General features: G+C 36.6%; 2 protein-coding genes across 2 annotated transcripts; one reads left to right on the forward strand and one right to left on the reverse strand.

Moving 5' to 3' along the window:
- Positions 1-2,191: 2,191 nt before the first annotated feature.
- LOC129885416 (V-type proton ATPase subunit a3) lies at positions 2,192-14,247 on the forward strand. The gene is made up of 18 exons (XM_055959684.1): positions 2,192-2,464; positions 3,686-3,730; positions 4,918-5,040; positions 5,112-5,219; positions 5,349-5,459; positions 5,536-5,709; positions 6,365-6,502; positions 8,920-9,027; positions 9,211-9,318; positions 9,575-9,723; positions 10,502-10,655; positions 11,515-11,675; positions 11,788-11,994; positions 12,105-12,288; positions 12,384-12,464; positions 12,553-12,746; positions 13,412-13,471; positions 13,760-14,247. The coding sequence occupies exons 1-18, from the start codon at positions 2,315-2,317 to the stop codon at positions 13,965-13,967; spliced, it is 2,463 nt and encodes an 820-aa protein (XP_055815659.1). The 5' UTR covers positions 2,192-2,314; the 3' UTR covers positions 13,968-14,247.
- A 778-nt stretch (positions 14,248-15,025) lies between these two features.
- On the reverse strand, positions 15,026-17,685 carry LOC129884468 (probable cysteine protease RD19B). Its single transcript, XM_055958766.1, has 4 exons — positions 17,185-17,685; positions 16,974-17,093; positions 15,579-15,825; positions 15,026-15,430 (listed from the first exon to the last, which is right to left on the reverse strand). Exons 1-4 carry the CDS (start codon positions 17,656-17,658, stop codon positions 15,159-15,161), a joined length of 1,113 nt encoding a protein of 370 aa, XP_055814741.1. The 5' UTR covers positions 17,659-17,685; the 3' UTR covers positions 15,026-15,158.
- Positions 17,686-18,287: the final 602 nt, after the last annotated feature.

Consider the following 18,287-nt stretch of genomic DNA (forward strand, 5'->3'; position numbering starts at 1 on the left):
AACATCTCTATTTATAATAATAAGAAATTAAATTAAACTAGGACTAAAAAATTATTTTTATATGAACTAGGACAAAAAATTTCTAGCTAAATATTAATTAAATAAATAACAAATAACAAATCCTAATCAACTTAGGATTCCTACTCCAACTTTGAATTATTATTCCAACATTCTCCATAATTCAAAGTTGTATACTCTTTGTCTTCTTCTTCTACTCATTGTTGTTATATTGGAAAGCACTTTTCTTCAATTTCATTCTTTTTGTTGTTGTTGTATTGGAGCACTTTCTCTCAAACTTACAAGTGATGTAATATATATATGTTGCTTTGTAGGTGCTCGTCCCATAGGTACGGTATATCCGATCCGTAAAATCGGTCTACTCGATCCGAAGGCACGGTCTATCCGATCCGTAAAATCGATCTACCCGACCAGAAGGCACGATCTATCCAGACTGTATGTTCGGTCTACCCGGCCCGAAGGCTCGGTCTATCCAGCCTGTATGTATGATCTATTCGGTCCGAATGCTCGATCTACCTGAACCGTATGTCCGGTATACCTGGTCCGAAGGCTCGGTCTACCCAGCCCGTAGATTCGGTCTACTCGACCCATAGGTTCGGTCTAGTGTTAGAGCACTTTGTCTCCAACTCTCGTTGATGCCCTTCCCACCAATTTTTTTTTAAATAATTTTTCTCCAACTTTTAATTAAAGAAAAGTTTATTTCTCTTGTGTCATGTTTGCTTGCACTTGTTTAACTCTGCAATATTTTTGTAATGTCCTTCCTACTAGCATGATGTTTTCATTCATATATCATTCGTCCGACACTTATCATCATGATTATTAGCCAGACGGACGACATATATGGGTCATAGCCGCCCGCCGACAGCGAAAAATCTTTGATTTTCTATCAGGATCGTAAAAGCTTGGATATCAATTTGAAGGAAAATATTTTTATTTATAAATTCAAAATTACTTGAATCTTACTACAAGATCTTTCGTGATGTATTTTTCTATATGTTTTTGTATTTTTTTTTTGTATTCTCGTATATTGAAAATAAACTAACAACATTTCTATTTATAATAATAAAAAATCAAATTAAACTAGGACTAGGGCAAATAAATTTTAACTAAACATTAATTAAATAAATAACAAATAACAAATCCTAATCAACTTAGTATTTCTAATTCAGATTTTGAATCTCTTAATCAAAATTCTTGCTCCGTCACTGATTTTGACTATTACAAAATCCATGATTGATTTACCAATACTGTGTTATATGAGTTTTTGCACTTGTAACAATTGGATTGGTGGTTCCTCCGGACAATTCCATATCGCACAGTGTGGCTCAACATTCTTTAAATTTTTGCACACGTAATTTTTATATGCTACTTAATTCTCACCTTTAATTATTTTTTCCAAGACCAAAAAACATGCTCCTTTCTTTTCTTTTTTTACCCCTTCATTTTTTATAAGTACTATTTTTGTTGAGTTATGACATTATATTACTTGTATAGATAACGTTTATTTTAATCCAAATTATCTATTATTCAAAAAAATTAGAAATATAAGGTTTTATGTATTCCATATACTTAACAAAAAGAAAAGAAGCTTTAAACAACTCGTTCAAAAACTATATAACAAGCTTAGTTCATTTTTCTTATTTAATAATGTATTAACACTTTAAATACATAAATTAAAATACTATAAGCATGATCAAAACGATAAATTAATATACCTTTTGAATGTTTGACGTATATTATAAAATATATATTTTGAATGATTTTTTTAAAAATATTTTGAGCAAAGGTGAACGCGATCTTCTAACATATAATTCATCTAAACTCAATAATTTTTTTAAAAAATTATAACAAATAGATATATGTACCTTTTTTTTATAAAAAAAATAGACTCAAATCTCAATACTAAAAACTTTAATATAAGAATTCATTGAGTTAACTAATTCACCTCTTGTTTTGAGAAAAGGCCTCCAATAATCTTTATGAAGTATAAGGAGATAAATAAGAAAATTAGTATATGGTATGAAAATTTGTCCCCCTTTAAATTTTAAAGGTTATAAATGCATTTATAAAACCTAAGTTGAAGCAAATAATTAAAGACAATAGAAAATAAAAAATAACAAAAGTTTTTACATCAACGAATAATAAATCGGAATCGCGTGAATAATGTGGAAGTGGTAAGAAAGAAATAAAACTCAGCTACTCTTTACTGTGTGATGTGATCCATATATCATTTGTAGAGGAGAGAAGAAAGTCAGAACGCAGATTTGAAACTCGGAGGAGCAGAAGAGGAGCTACAATGGCGGAGCAAACTGGTGGAGGATGCTGTCCACCGATGGATCTGTTCCGTTCAGAGTCGATGCAACTCGTCCAAATCATTATTCCGAATGAATCTGCTCATCGGACAATCGATTATCTTGGAGAAATCGGACTTATTCAGTTCAAAGACGTGCGTTTCTTCATCTCTATACTTTTCCTTTTTTCGCTATGTTTATTTGTGTGATTTGTGTTTGATGTATTGTTGTCCTGTAGTATCGGATAATTCTGTGGATTTTTGCTGTATGGCTAGGGTTTATATGTTGTTTTCTGCTTTATTTTAAGTTAATTTTGGACGAATTTGAGATTTAGGATTCAGAACAGTGTTAGAGCTTATTTACTTTATTGTTTCTGCGATATTGATCAAGAATCGGTTCAATTAATCCAGCATTGACATTAAAAAGTTTGAACAAATCGTTAATTCTAGTTGATGTTGTTTTTATCCACTATTTTCATTTGAATTTTGCGATTCCTTTATTAGCGATAAGAGGTTTTGATTTTAGAACATTTTCACATGATTTCTGTATGTTTGGTAGCTTCTTTTATTAGATAACGGCGAGTAAAGGTAGATATATTTCAGACTCTCAGTACTGATTTAGTTTTGAACTCCTTACTAATTTTTCCATTTTGGCTTCGTTCTGATTTTTGAGTGGGCTGGCTCTATTGACTGACTTCATTTGAGAATTGAGTAATATGTGTAGGTATATTCCATTCAAGTGTAAGACGACACTAATTCCTTTTATAAAATATTGAAAATTATCTTGCAACTTTTGCAATTTTAGATAAAATTCCATCTAAAGTTGACTCGTCTCTAATGCACAAATTTACTATAGTGTGATATTTAAGGAACATCATACTAAAAGAAAGAGGCACTGCAATATAAAAGCATATACTTTTTTTTTTAATGACAAGGGAACTTGCCGTCGCTACCCTTTGGGTGCGCATAGGGTAAACCTTGCTCCTGTATAATAGCTCGCAAACCACACAGGAAAGGTAAACTGCACTAGGCAAGCCCCATTCGATGAGCTCGATCCAGAAGGTCAACCCTCAGCTATTGCAAGCCAAACCATCTGAGCCACCCCAAAAGGTTAAAACATATGCGGGGTTTACTTGGTTAGTTTATCTACGTCTTGGATGCTCTGCAATAACTTTGTTTGAACTCTACTCATGATTCTGTTTCCATAAAGTTGCTTATGCATGCTGTCTTTGTTATATGTATATTGTTGTAGGGACCTTGGACTTTTTGATTATAATTAATCAAGTGGAGTGATTGTGCTGCATATTATATCGACGTTTATTGGTTTATAAGATTTTTATCTTTGAATTTTGTTTATCCAATTTTCGTTTTTTACAGTTGAATGCTGAAAAGAGCCCATTTCAACGCACATATGCTACTCAGGTATTGTGTGAAATAGTTAATAAGCCCTTTGAATTCCATAAAAGTTCACTCTATTGTACTCTCATCTTTCTCTTACTTTTGTTCTCCATCCAGTCCCATTATACCTATCAAAATCTGATTAGTTATCTTTTGGGATTACCAGCTGTTACTTAAAGTTTGGGTTGGAGAGTTATGTTGTTTATTATTTTGTGGGAAAAGGAAGAAATCCTCTTAATGAGTAGAGAATCTTATCAATATAATTACTATAACTTTTACCGTTACTAACTTTTGCATTATTTTTTTGTTATTTCCATCAATCAGATTGTTTTGTTTCTTTCTTGATGGATTATTCCATTTCACTCTTTTGGACTAATTTTTCCTCAGCATAGCATTAACTCACGGGATTGGTGAAATTAACCCGACTAGTAAATCCTGGCGTGAGGAGGCGTAGATGTACTCATGCCCTCCATATTGCTGTCTTGTTAACTTCTTTAAGGACCTGAATTGTCTGGCTCTGAAAAGAACCTTCTTTTGAATGATTGCCAATGCTATGAGCTTCCACAAAATATCCTCATCTATTTTTTGATCTTCCTCTAGAGCCATACAACAATGGTCACACCCTTTTGACTGACCACAAGGAAAGCTCAAAAACTATTTCTTGCTCCTGTCGGGGAGATGTCAATCATCTCTCCTTTCTGCAAACACAATATTCACACCCTTTTGGGTTCTTATTATGTCTATTCCTCATCTTGATGGGAAATAAGGAAGCGGAACAAGAGCGAGAGTATGGGAGGACTAACAATAATGTAATCTAGCTATTTGCTCCTCCCAATGAAGTAATTAACTAAACCTTAAGTGTCATGTTCAGTTTTTAATTAGAGACCTTAAGGTTCCTGCCGTGCATAAACACATTTTACAACTACCACAAGAAAGGTGTTGGAACATCTGAATTTTCCATCAGAAACAGTTTTATGAGACGTGCTCATTTTTGTATCAAGAGAACTTATTGTCATGTGTCAAACTGAAAGCTCCAGTGTAGGTAGTAACTTGAATGACTTTGTGTATAGATGTCACTGAGTTGCATATTTCTACTGCCTGATACGTGTTGTCTTTAATGATACTTGCTTATCTTCTTTTGCATAATCTTTTTCGCTCTTGCTATTCCGAACTGGTTACTCTATACATATTACACTGTATTCCTTGTGAAGATCAAAAGATGTGGAGAGATGGCCCGTAAATTACGTCTATTTAAGGAACAAATGTCCAAGGCAGGCTTGCTATCTTCTTCTATGTCGGCCACACAAGTTGACTTGAGCTTTGATGACCTTGAGGTATGTTTAGTCTATCTGTTTGTATGTAAATTGCTTTTGTTCAATGTGTCAACACAGCTTTTTTTGTACAGGTCAAGCTTGGAGAACTTGAAGCAGAGCTGATTGAAATGAATGCTAATGGCGATAAGTTGCAACGTTCATACAATGAGCTTGTGGAATATAAACTTGTTTTGCAAAAGGTGGGGTTTCTTGGTTTATCAACCCAGAAGAATTTCTAGGATTGCTTAGTTTCCTATTCGACTTTAAAAATGAACAGCTTGAATGCCAATATAGTATCAACAATTTTAAGCATTCTGTTTGTTTTCTAGGCTGGTGAGTTTTTCCACATAGCACAGAGCAGCGCTGAAGCACTACATCGAGAACAGGCATCAAATCAAACGGGTGAACAATCATTAGAAACTCCTTTGCTATCAGACCAGGTAAACCTTGATATTTAGCAAATTGTATATTTTCTTCCTTTGGAGTAACTTTGTTGTTGGATTTTTGGTTTCTTAGGAAGCAGTGACTGATCCATCCAAGCAAGTTAAGTTGGGATTTATTACTGGACTTGTTCCGAGAGAAAAATCGATGGCCTTTGAGAGGATTCTCTTTCGTGCTACCCGGGGTAATGTGTACTTGAGGCAGGCTGTAGTTGAAGAGCCTGTCACTGATCCCGCTTCTGGAGAGAAGGTATTTTTCATCAAATTTTGAGAAGATTCAGCATTCATGGACAAAAAATGATTCACAAAGCATGTCTGTTATCTATTAGTTTTATCCTTGTTTGCAACTCTCTTGAGTTTATGATCACATAAAATCAATGGGACACCTCTATTGAGAACTGGATGCTCGTGATACGACTTTGGTATCTATAATCTATATGCCATATGGTCTAAGTGCATGTTTGTGAATGTGGATTTGGGTTTTCCATAGTTTTTCAGTGTTCTCTGCCAGCAAAATGTAATAAGTACCTATTCTTTTACTTTAATCAGTATCTGTTTTTTTGTGAGAAAGAATGTTTTCTTTTAAAAATCTATTGTTTCTTGTCAACTTTGTAAATCACAAATATCTGATGGTTCATATTTATATTTTCTGCTATATCTATATACTTGTAGAAAAGAACACTATTAGTAGCCATTTGTTATGAAGATGTTGTCATATCTCAGAGAAAAAAAGTATTTCATGCAGAAGTTATGCTACTTTTAATTTGATATGAAGCAGTGTTGATTACAGCTGCTCCCAACTAGCTACATCAGAAACTTGATTTTCGTTTTTGTTTGGACTAGCATATATATTCGCTAACCAAAGAATGATTTATTCTCATTTCTTACTCTTTGGGTAATTTCAGGTTGAGAAAAACGTATTTGCAATCTTCTTTTCTGGTGAAAGAGCAAAGAGCAAAATTCTCAAAATATGTGAAGCTTTTGGAGCAAATCGTTATTCTGTCCCCGAGGACCTTGGTAAACAGGCTCAGATGATTACTGAGGTATGCATTACATCCTTTATTTTTCCTAGGCCGTCCGTGCTCCAGTTCCTTCCTCCTATGTTAAGTCCCTTCTCTGTTTTTATCAACTTAGTTATTTTTGAGTAATTGCCAACTAAAACAGCATCTGGGCTCAAATCTTGTGGTGAATTAGCATTTACAAGTCAACAACAACAACAACAACCCAGTGGAATCCCTCAACGTGGGGTCTGGGCAGGGTAAAGTGTACGTAGACCTTACTCCTACCAAGGTAGGACGGCTGTTTTCGAGAGACCCTCAGCTCAATAGAAGCATAAAAAGAGGTCAGATAAGGCTAAGAAGTTCAAAGCGATATGAAAAAGCAAATAACGAAAGCGACACAGATGAAATAGATAATAACAGAAATCAGAGCACAAGAAATTATAGTGCGCTAATGCGCCTACTAATAAGGAAGAATAACGAGACTATGTACTAGCCCTCTACCCTAATATGGGTCCTCCACACCCTCTTATCTAAGGTCATGTCCTCGGTAAGCTGTAACTGCGCCATGTCATGTCTAATCACCTCTCCCAAATATTTCTTCGGCCAACCCCTACCTCTTCTGAAACCATCCATGGTAAACCTCTCACACCTCCGCACTGGGGCATCTGTGTCTCTCCTCTTCACATGCCCAAACCATCTCAGTCGCATTTCCCGCATCTTGTCTTCCACCGAGACTACTCTTACCTTGTCCCGAATAGCCTCATTTCTAATCCTATCGCTCCTGGTATGCCCACACATCCATCTCAACATTCTTATCTCAGCAACTTTCATCTTTTGAACGTGAGAGACCTTAACTGGCCAACACTCCGCCCCATATAACATAGCTGGTCTAACCACCACTTTGTAGAACTTGCCCTTAAGTTGTGGTGGCACCTTCTTGTCACATAGCACATCGGAAGCGAGCCTCCATTTCATCCACCTGCCCCAATATGAGGTGTGTCATCATCGTCAATCTCCCCGCTGCCTTGCATAATAGACCCAAGGTACTTGAAACTACTTTTCTTTTGGATGGCCTGGTCACCAAGCCTAACTTCCGCGTCAACCTCCTGAAGTGTCTCACTGAACTTGCACTCTAAGTACTCTGTCTTGGTCCTACTTAGCTTAAACCCTTTAGACTCCAAGGTATGTCTTCAATTCTCCAGCTTAGCGTTAACTCCGCTACCAGTCTCATCGATCAGGACTATGTCGTCCGCGAAAAGCATACACTATGGTACCTCACCTTGAATTTGTCGCGTCAATCCATCCATCACCAAGACAAATAAAAATGGACTAAGAGCTGACCTTGGTGCAACCCCAACACAACTGGGAAGTGCTCTGAGTCCCCTTCTACTGTCCTTGCCCTTGTTTTGGCACCCTCATACATGTCCTTGATCACCCTAATGTACGCCACAGGTACACCTTTAGCCTCCAAACATCTCCAGAGTATCTCTCGTGAAACTTTATCGTAAGCCTGTTTTGGCACCCTCATACATGTCCCTCTTCCTCTCCCTATACTGCTCCACCAGTCTCCTCATAAGATGAATGACTTCTGTAGTTGAGCGTCCCGGCATAAATCCGAACTGGTTCTCTGAAATAGACATGCCTTTCCTCACCCTCATCTCCACCACTCTTTCCCACACTTTAATAGTATGACTTAGAAGCTTGATACCTTTATAGTTGTTGCAGCTCTGGATATCCCCCTTGTTTTTGTATAGAGGGATCATTACGCTCGACCTCCATTCTTCGGGCATCGTTGCCGTCTTAAAGGTGACATTAAATAACCTAGTCAGCCAGTCCAAACCTATCGAGCTCGCGCTCTTCCAAAATTTTCCAGGAATCTCGGCAGGTCTGGTCGCTCTTCCCCAGCGCATCCTACACACAACACTCTTAACCTCTTCGACCGTAATACTCCTGCAACACCCAAAATCGTGACGCCTCCCTGTATGTTCCAAATCTCCCAACACAATCTCTCTGTCCCCTTCTTCATTCAAGAGTTTACGGAAGTATGACTGCCATCTCTGTTTAATGAGGTCTCCTCTACCAATACTTTTCCATGCTTGTCCTTAATGCACTTCACTTGATCCATATTGCGTGTCCTTCTCTCCTGCGCCCTAGCTAGCCTGAACAATTTCCTATCCCCGCCTTTCTCTTCTAGTTCAACATAGCATTTACAAGTCAAAGAAACAATAAAAAGGAACCTATTCTTGTATATGAGTATAACACAAAATCCGACACGAAATCATCTATTTGTTGATGTTCAGTATAATTCTCATATTGTTATTGTTTAGATGAAGTTGCTTTCTTCCTAATCTGGCATCTCTGTAAAAATATTTTGTGGAAGTGTGGATCTGTCTAGTTGATACTTCTCCCATATTTGGAATGCTAATGGAATGAAGTATGTCTACGATGTTCCTTTGCAGGTCTCTGGAAGAATCTCAGAGCTAAAGACGACCATAGATGCTGGCTTGGTGCACCGAGGAAATTTATTACAAACTATTGGTGAACAATATGATAGATGGAACACTTTGGTTAGTTATTAAATAAGGAGAAATATTATTGTTTTCATTAGCAAGTCTTTTTAACTTGTTGAAGAAACCTATTTTTGCAAGTTTTGTTGTTTGTAGAGCTTTTATTCCATAATTTGATATGAATGGTTTCATGTTTGTCTATCAGCTTTTGTTCTATTGAGCACATGTTTTTAATTATTTTAGGCGAGGAAGGAGAAATCAATTTATCACACACTCAATATGCTTAGCATTGACGTGACCAAAAAATGTCTGGTGGCTGAAGGTTGGAGTCCTGTTTTTGCAACCAAACAGGTGACTATATTTTTGTCTTTCATTTCTTGGTCATGGTACTCGGGTTCACGTATGGGATGAAGGACTAACAGGAAGGGAGAATGTAATGTCTTATGATAAGATCTGGTGATGTCAGCTTCACTCCCTTTCCTTAACAATTAAAGAAGACTTCTCTCCCTTTCCTTGATATTTCTTTTCAATTTGGTAGTAGAAAGATGTCCACTTCAGCATATATATATAATCATGTTGACCCAGTAAATAATGTATGATTGTGCAGATTCAGGATGCGCTGCTGCGGGCAACACATGACTCAAATTCAGAAGTTGGTGCAATCTTCCGGGTTCTGCGAACCCGAGAAATGCCGCCTACATATTTCCGAACAAATAAATTTACTTCTTCTTTTCAGGAAATTGTTGATGCATATGGGTGGGTTTCTAGTCCCAAATTTTGGATTCCTTTTGATAAAAAGATTAAGCTATGATTTTTCTCTTTTTAATAAAGAGAACTGGTTGTTTTTATGGGTCAAGTATCTGTCTTCTACAACTTGTAAAGACCGTAGATTCGTTGGTTGTTATCTCTCTTGCAGTTTCTGACATTTGTAAGATATGTTCTTTTGGGGTAAAGAATATTAATCTGAGTTGCAATGTTAAAAAAACTAACTCTCCCTTATGTATCACTGAGAACAGTCCCTTAAAGAATACCTAATATCTACTATTCATTTGGGAAACACAAATGCCTACTGATTGTGAATAACTGTAACTTAGCAATTCAAATTGCCAGCATCTTTTTTCTTAAGTAAACAAACATTTTCCCCATCAAAAAAATGAAAAGATTTGACTTGGCAAACTGTGATTCCAGAACTTTAGTATTTTGTGACATCGATCAATCATGTTTATATCCTTACATATATTTAATGGGATCCTTTAAATTTTAAGTTTTCTTAGAACGTATCTATCATATGGCCTAAAGAAGCCTACCAATATGTGCTTCTGTAGAGTAGGTGGTGAATTCTGTTTATTCTCTGTGTTTGACAAATGAAAGTGATAGGACATATGAGGTCATAGGTGCTTGCATTTGGAGAAATACCCATCTTTCTTAAGTGATAGAAGTCCTCAGTTAGTTTCAATCTTTTTATTATTTCTAATACTTTTTGTATGTGAAGTTACTAGTTTTCATATTCATGCTGTTTGATCAACTGTTGCAGGGTGGCCAAATATCAGGAAGCAAATCCAGGTGTTTACACTATTGTCACATTTCCATTCCTTTTTGCAGTTATGTTTGGTGACTGGGGTCATGGTATCTGTCTGTTGCTTGGTACCATGTACTTCATTCTCAAAGAGAAGAAATTGTCCAGCCAGGTGACTATTGCACTTCTCTTTATGTATTACAAATTACCTAGTTAGATTAGTTTATAGACCCAATTGGGCATGTCTGTTACATCAGTTTGCTAAAAAACATAGGAATCACCCCTTATTTCCTTTGTAACAAACACTATAAATAATCCCTTTTAATAAAGCTTCGGAGGTGTCATTTGTTGTGTAGTGACCGCAACATGCTAAGACCTAGGTCAGCTTCTTAAAGTTCAATCGTAAAAAATAGATGTATTGGGAAGTTTTATAATTTGGTGCAATGAAGACTTCTGTACTGATGTTTATCTAATGATTGGAGGTTTTGGAGTCCTTGCAGCTTTATAGGATTCAGACCCAGTGATGCTTGTGTACTATATATCTCACTAAAAGCTTTAAGCTTTTAGTATTAATAAAATTACCTTATTCATCAAAACTAGGTTAGCTTCTTAAGTGTCAAGGAATTGGTATATGTTCATCAGGCAGGTATTACTTGAGGTACCTTTAAATGACACTACCCTTTCATAGTTTCAACAAAGGAAAAAAAATCTACATGGGTTACAGTTATTAAGTTGACAATGTATACATCAAATGCAGTCGCTAGGTTCTTAAATGATAAGAACATTTTTCTTGGAAGATTAGCAGAAAATCTGAGTGCGTTGGTCTAGCGTCGTCCACATTCTGGTTATTCTCTTTTGCAGGTTTTGGTAAATTGGGGTATACTTGGATTAAGAATATTCTTAGAACTATTGGTTTGTTATAGTTTATGGCAATAGTGGGATTTTTCCTAGTGAAGTCCGCCCTTTCTGCTGGAGCATTAATTTAAACCACTTATATTTGAAACATGATAGATAATGATTCATGAATGCAGAAACTTGGAGACATCATGGAAATGACTTTTGGAGGGCGATACGTGATATTCATGATGTCCCTCTTCTCAATATACACGGGCCTGATCTATAATGAGTTCTTCTCTGTTCCATTTGAGTTATTTGGAAAATCAGCATATGGGTGTCGTGATCCTTCTTGCAGGTATGGATTTATTAAAATAATTTTTTGATAGCTTAGAGTTGTTTCCTTTATTATTAATACCTTCAGTGTCTATCTATTGCATGTTGACTAATCCTAGTCGGCTTGATTGTAGGGATTCTACCTCTGCAGGATTAATCAAAGTGCGTGACACTTATCCATTTGGTGTCGATCCAGTATGGCATGGTACACGTAGTGAGCTGCCATACCTTAATTCATTGAAGATGAAAATGTCTATCCTTATTGGGGTGGCCCAGATGAACCTTGGGATAATTCTGAGCTTTTTCAATGCTCGATTCTTTCACAGTGGTGTAAACGTTTGGTAAGTTCGACTGCGTTCAGGTTACAGTCCCTAGATTTCTGGAAGCATTATTTATCAATTTGTATGCTGCAATCAAGAAGTTAACAGTTGGCCTAACTTTGCAATGTCAGGTGTCAATTTGTTCCCCAAATAATATTTTTGAATGCTCTGTTTGGATACCTGTCTGTCCTTATCATTGTGAAGTGGTGCACTGGGTCCAAAGCTGATTTATACCATGTAATGATATACATGTTCCTTAGCCCGACAGATGAGCTCGGTGAAAACGAGCTTTTTGCTGGTCAGAAGATAACTCAGGTTGAGTATCCCTTCATAGCGACACTTCTCTCGATTTCTCTCATTTCGATTGGAGATGTCTGATTTCACTTCGATTATTGTTAATATTTGGCCAGCTTGTCCTGCTATTCTCGGCCCTTGTTGCTGTCCCATGGATGCTTCTTCCAAAGCCCTTCCTGTTGAAAGCTCAACATGAAGTATGTTTGCTTGCCTTGTTCCTTTTTCACTTATTCATAAGCTTTTGTTTGTTGAATTATATTGATATTTGTTTTGCTACTTATTTAGAGGCACCATGGACAGTCCTACACAGCACTTCAGGAGGCAGAAGAGTCTTTATTGGTGGAGAGTAATGATGGTTCTGGTCATCATGGGGAATTTGAGTTCAGTGAGATATTTGTTCATCAGCTCATTCACACAATTGAATTTGTACTTGGAGCAGTCTCAAACACAGCTTCTTACCTTCGTCTGTGGGCTCTCAGGTATGCTTGAGGGGTTAGGATGTGTTGATCTCCTGCTTTATTCTAGTAACACAATTCTTTGTTTTCTTCTATGTTGAAACCTCACTCATAATAGTTGTTGAATAGATTCTAGACAAAATGCTTTGTTGTTAGATTTTGATATCTTGATTATTTGTTGGAATTATTAACTATTTTGGGTTTATGTGGTTATCGGGAATTGAAGCTCTTCTTGAATCTCCATAACCAGTGAGATTCCTTGTGCTTGACTAAATAGGGGTCTGTTTAGTGGTCTTGTGAGAGGATGTATTGGATAGTGGCTGCATGGTACTAAGGCTTTCTATGCTATGTTATTAATAGGGGAGATTATATTGTCAAATTACCTAATTGGGAATATTTCCCCGGGATTAAATTGAGGAGAATCCATTTGATAATGCTACTGGAAATTACAAGAGCTAGACCAAAAATAAATTTACTCCATTAAAAACCCATACATCCTGTACTTCATTGTAGTCGCTCAAACCCCCCCAACTATTATTTGTATATCCTCTTCATAATTTTCATATTAGTTAAATCCCATGCTATAAGCTACCCTGTATAATCTCATCAGTGGACCAAACTACCCCATAAATATTATTACTCGTTACCTTTTTATTAACAGAATAATTTCCTATGTTGCCTTTTTTCAGCCTTGCACACTCTGAGCTCTCCAGTGTATTTTATGAAAAGGTTCTTCTTCTCGCCTGGGGGTAAGTCACTCATTCTATGTTTGTTGGCTAATAGCTTCCTACACTAGTTTTGGTGTTGGTTCAAATTGATCAGACTTTGTGAAGTGGATCTGTGCTTAGAAAAACATACATGTTTGGTTCTCTGAGAATGACTTGTTCATTATCAAGTTTATATTTGCAGATTTCGAATATATATAAATCTGAACCCTTAGGATTTAGCTGGCATGTAGTGGACTGAATATTACAGGAAAAAAATGATATGTTAATCTAACATTAATACATTCTTAAAAATTTATTTATGCTCCTCAGGTTCAACAATGTCATTATTCTCATTGTTGGCATCATTGTATTCATCTTTGCCACTGTTGGAGTGTTATTGGTGATGGAAACACTCAGTGCCTTCCTACACGCATTGCGACTTCACTGGGTGGAGTTTCAAAATAAGTTTTACGAGGGAGATGGATACAAGTTTAGTCCTTTCTCATTCACGTTGATTGATGTGGGGGAGGATGAATGAGGAAGCATCAAAGATTCTCAGAGATGAAGCTCACTGTTTGTAAAAGAATGTGTATGTTATTCTTTTTTTCTTGAATGGTCATCTTAGTGGAGGAGATAAGATTTTTTTCTCCTTTTCATTTTTGGTGGGATGGAGCAGTATTCCGTGAGCACGCTCCACTCTATTTGTTTTATTGGCACTGAGAGAAATAAGCATTCTGCATGTGAGGTTCACAGCAAAGAAAGCAGCATCTGTGCAGCTGCAACTTTTAGATGGTATAATAAGTTATTTATTAATTGTATTTGTTATGTTGTGTGATCCTGAAATAGTAGCTGCTTTGTGCAACAGCCTGCCTGTATATTAATCATATCACGTATGTTTATTAGCGTTTTTATTGGTAATAATGAGACCATGTGAACACAACATGCGTGGTGCATTATTTCTCAGTTCCATATGCAATTCCGGTTAGTTTTCGCCAAAAAAGAAATTGTTTTTTAGGTATGCATTTATCCAACTTTAGTTACATTCGTGCTGAAAATAGCTGTTACTGATGAGACATCCATTCTACTTGTTGCCTGAAGGGCTTGATTGGAGAAAGTACAAGCAAGTTGTTACTTCTGGATGAATGATATGTTTGCATAACTCCAAACTGTAGTTTAATTAAGGTGTTAGGCACACCCAGTATCCTTTAGTAAACAAAGAAGAAAAAGCCTTTGATTTGCAAATATCAGCAGATCAAGATGAAAGTGACCTCGCAACTTCAGTTTTTTGATATCTACATCAACTAATTGAAGTCTTCTGGAAAGACGTATTTTTTTGTGTTGGAGATGAGGGGCAGTCAAGCATATGGAAATGAATTAAATTATAATGAAGGAATGTTTGGTAGAGTGCAAAAAATCCCGACTGCCAGAGGCCGTCAAGTGATATTTGATACACATCAATTTTCCGCATTCTGAACATTTATCTAGTTGGGGAATTTATCAGTTAATGAGCATAGAAGCCGAGCGGAGAAATATGTTTTATTTTGAAGATTTGTTGAATTGGAAATAATAATGAAATGCAGTCTTAACAATTGGAAATAATGAAATACGGTCTTTTCTTTTAAGCAATAACAATTCTCATGTCCCAAATAATGATTGATGGGTCCTGGTTAATACTAGCTACACTTAATTTACATAGAGTGTAGTTGGTAAAAATAGACGTTAACTTTCACTATGAGCTGGTACTAACAGCTGCAACTGTTGAAACCATTGAATCCACTCCACAAACATTGGGGCCTCTGCAGATTTTGTAGTATCCATTTTCTCCCCATTTCTCTCCCCACGAGTTCTTGATGATCCAGTATGGTTTCTCTTTCATTCGAATGGGAGAATAGCCCGTACCGTAACCCACTAATAAGACACCATGATCCAACTTCTTAGAGCATATATATGGGCACGAGACTCCGCCAACATATGTCTGCATGAACACAGCATTGATAGCCACTGCAAGCCAAGCAACAGCAACACTTTCAGAATTAGTTTCACATCAATGAAAGGTTTAAAACCATTAGCACAAGAAGAGTAGTGATTAACTAAAGATCCCATAAAGGCAGTTTTAAGTTGATGGCAAGTATTTCGAGAGGCCATTTACCAGCGAGAGGGCCATTCTTGACAAGATTAGCAGCAATTTGTTCTTCGTCAAGGGAGACAACACTAAAGTTAGCAACTTTAGCTGCAACCTTGGTCTTGTCAAATTTGCAGGTAGCACGATCGGTGCCAGTGTATGGATAATCCTCTTCTCGCATAAGTCCACCAGCTTTGAGAGTGTATTCAAAGGCACTATTCATTAGCCCACCACTGCATCCAGAGTCGCATGAACCTTTTTCTTCTGGATCACACTGCAGGTACAAATTTCAGGCCAAATTAGTCTAGACTTCCATATTACAGGGAAATAAAGGACACTGAAATTTCGAAGTAAGAATTTCATTTGATTGGAGTAAGTGCCTGTTTGGCTTAACTTACTAAGCCAACTTATTTTTTGGGCTTATAAGCTTGTTTTCAACTGATAAATTGCTTTAGATAAACTAAGCCTAACAAATCTAATTATTTTTTTGGGTTTATTTCAAGCACAAAATGGCTTTAAGTTGCCGGCCAAATAATCAAAAAAATAAAAAACAGATTATAAGAAACTTATAAGCCAATTCAAAAGGGCTCTGAATACTCCAAAGTCTGAAGTCTTATTATACTGTCTACAATCCCAAATTCCCAATTCCGATTAGCAATTGGCATACTAAAAATAGCAACAAATTCAAGCCTACGCTTAGCAAAGAACTGTTTAAATAATCATAAAAGCATCCCAACTCCCCTCCTATAAAGTGGGTCCCCAGATAAAAACAAAAAGCAAGGGCCGTAACAGCTCCGCGAAAACCGTGCGCCCTTTTGTTGCTCATTAGCGCACCTATTCCAATTATTTATATTATAATCATAAAGAAACTAGGGGAAATTTGACAAACTATAATAGCAACAAAGGCAAAACTCAATTCTTAACTACATAAGGTCAATTATATGAACCCTCTCAGTTTCACTACATATTTTACATTAATACCTTCCTCCTTTGTTTCGGCATGCAGAGTCGATTCCTCCATATAAATATCATAACTAAGTGTGTTCCATACTTAAAGTGAGATGGAAACAGAGCAACCACTTTAGGCTGCTTAGTGTCCTTGACGCTATCAATTCTCTTTCTTAGAACTGATCCAAAATCAGGTAACGTCTCTCACAATACATGCTACCACCCATCATCAGTTACATGAAGATGAAAAGGAAAAAAAGGACTCTACAACAAAATAATGTCAGAACAAGATAAAAACAATTTTTTTTAATGCCAATAGTAAATTCCAATCGAATCAGTTACACTTCTAAATTAGTAATAAATAAATAAATTAATCACTTTACTGAGAAGCTCATTTAACTACAAAAAAAAAAGTTTAAATCCTATGCTTGACAAGAAATAAATTCAGGATACGCAAAGGGAAAAACGTCAAACCTCGTGATCACAGTCCACAAGTTGCTGCTCGCTGAGGCTAACAAGCTTCCCTGTAGCCAGAAAGTTGGCACCTTCTAATGCACCAGTGGTACTAAATGACCAGCATGAACCGCATGAGCCCTAGTTTTTTAATTATAAACAATAGCAATTACTTAATTATCCATTGATCCTTAACGATGCACGTATCAATCTCGCAGAGGAACAAACGTACCTGGTTCTTCACTGGCGTAACGGCACCGTGCTGTCTCCAATCGAAATCTGACGGTAGATCACCTGTAGGAAGAATCGGAGCTTTATTGGCGTCAGAAGGAAGCCGTAACCGGCGGTTAACGCCGAGAAAATTCCGGCGGAATTCGTCCGGCGTCATATCGGAAAATTGAGTCACACCGTGAACAGCAGATGGATCGAGCTTCTGGTGATGCATTGCACGGCGCAAGTTAGCTTTAAAAACCGAGAATCTGTAATGATGCTCCTCATCGGAGGCGTACATTTTGCCGAACCTCTTCTTAAAAATCGTAAAGTGATGATCGGCGTTTAGCATGTGATGATCATCGTCGCCGACGACTTGACGGATTAAAATATCCTCGTCGTCGTCGAGGCCTTTAATGTCGCCGTTAACGGCTACCAAAAGCGACGTCGTTAAGAGGATAGAGAATAGGAAAAGGAAAGAGAAACGAATAGCCATTGTTGATTTAGGAGTTCTGTTTTCCTCTTCTGTCAGTTTCATTTACTATATATATATATCCACCAGTCTCCTAAAAGAAGAACGTTTCTTAGAGTTGAGGTGAATGATATCCAATAGATGAATGCCACGTGGTGGACAATGATTCGTTGAACGAATGGTAGTTGCTTCTCGGCGTGGGTTTGGGTAGTTTTTCGGTTTTGAAGTGGAAATATAAAAAGACCGAAAGGAAGAAATTATCCTAAATTTTATCGTTAAAGTTGTTGCCTTTAACAAACAAAGGTCTTCGTAAAAGCAAAACATAAAAAATTAAATAAAGAACAATGATTGTTTTTAAGAATTCTATGATAAATCAAATAAAGAACAGTGATTTGTTTTCTAATTTAAAAAGTGTTGAAGAATTTTATGTTGGTAGAATCTTTGTTTTGTACTCAATAAGCTACAGAAAGTTTACTCAACTTTGAATTATTGAAACCGAATGGTGATGAAAGAGGATTTCAATTGTTGTAACTTATAAGTGTTGGTATCGATGCGATCATACGGAATCGATTTGTTATACAAAATTAATTTTTTATTGTTATCTAAAGACTGATTTAATTATATGATACAATAAATTATAGTAATTATCAAAA

The sequence above is a fragment of the Solanum dulcamara genome, chromosome 4 (assembly GCF_947179165.1).
Source record: "Solanum dulcamara chromosome 4, daSolDulc1.2, whole genome shotgun sequence".
Taxonomy (NCBI): Eukaryota; Viridiplantae; Streptophyta; class Magnoliopsida; order Solanales; family Solanaceae; genus Solanum; species Solanum dulcamara.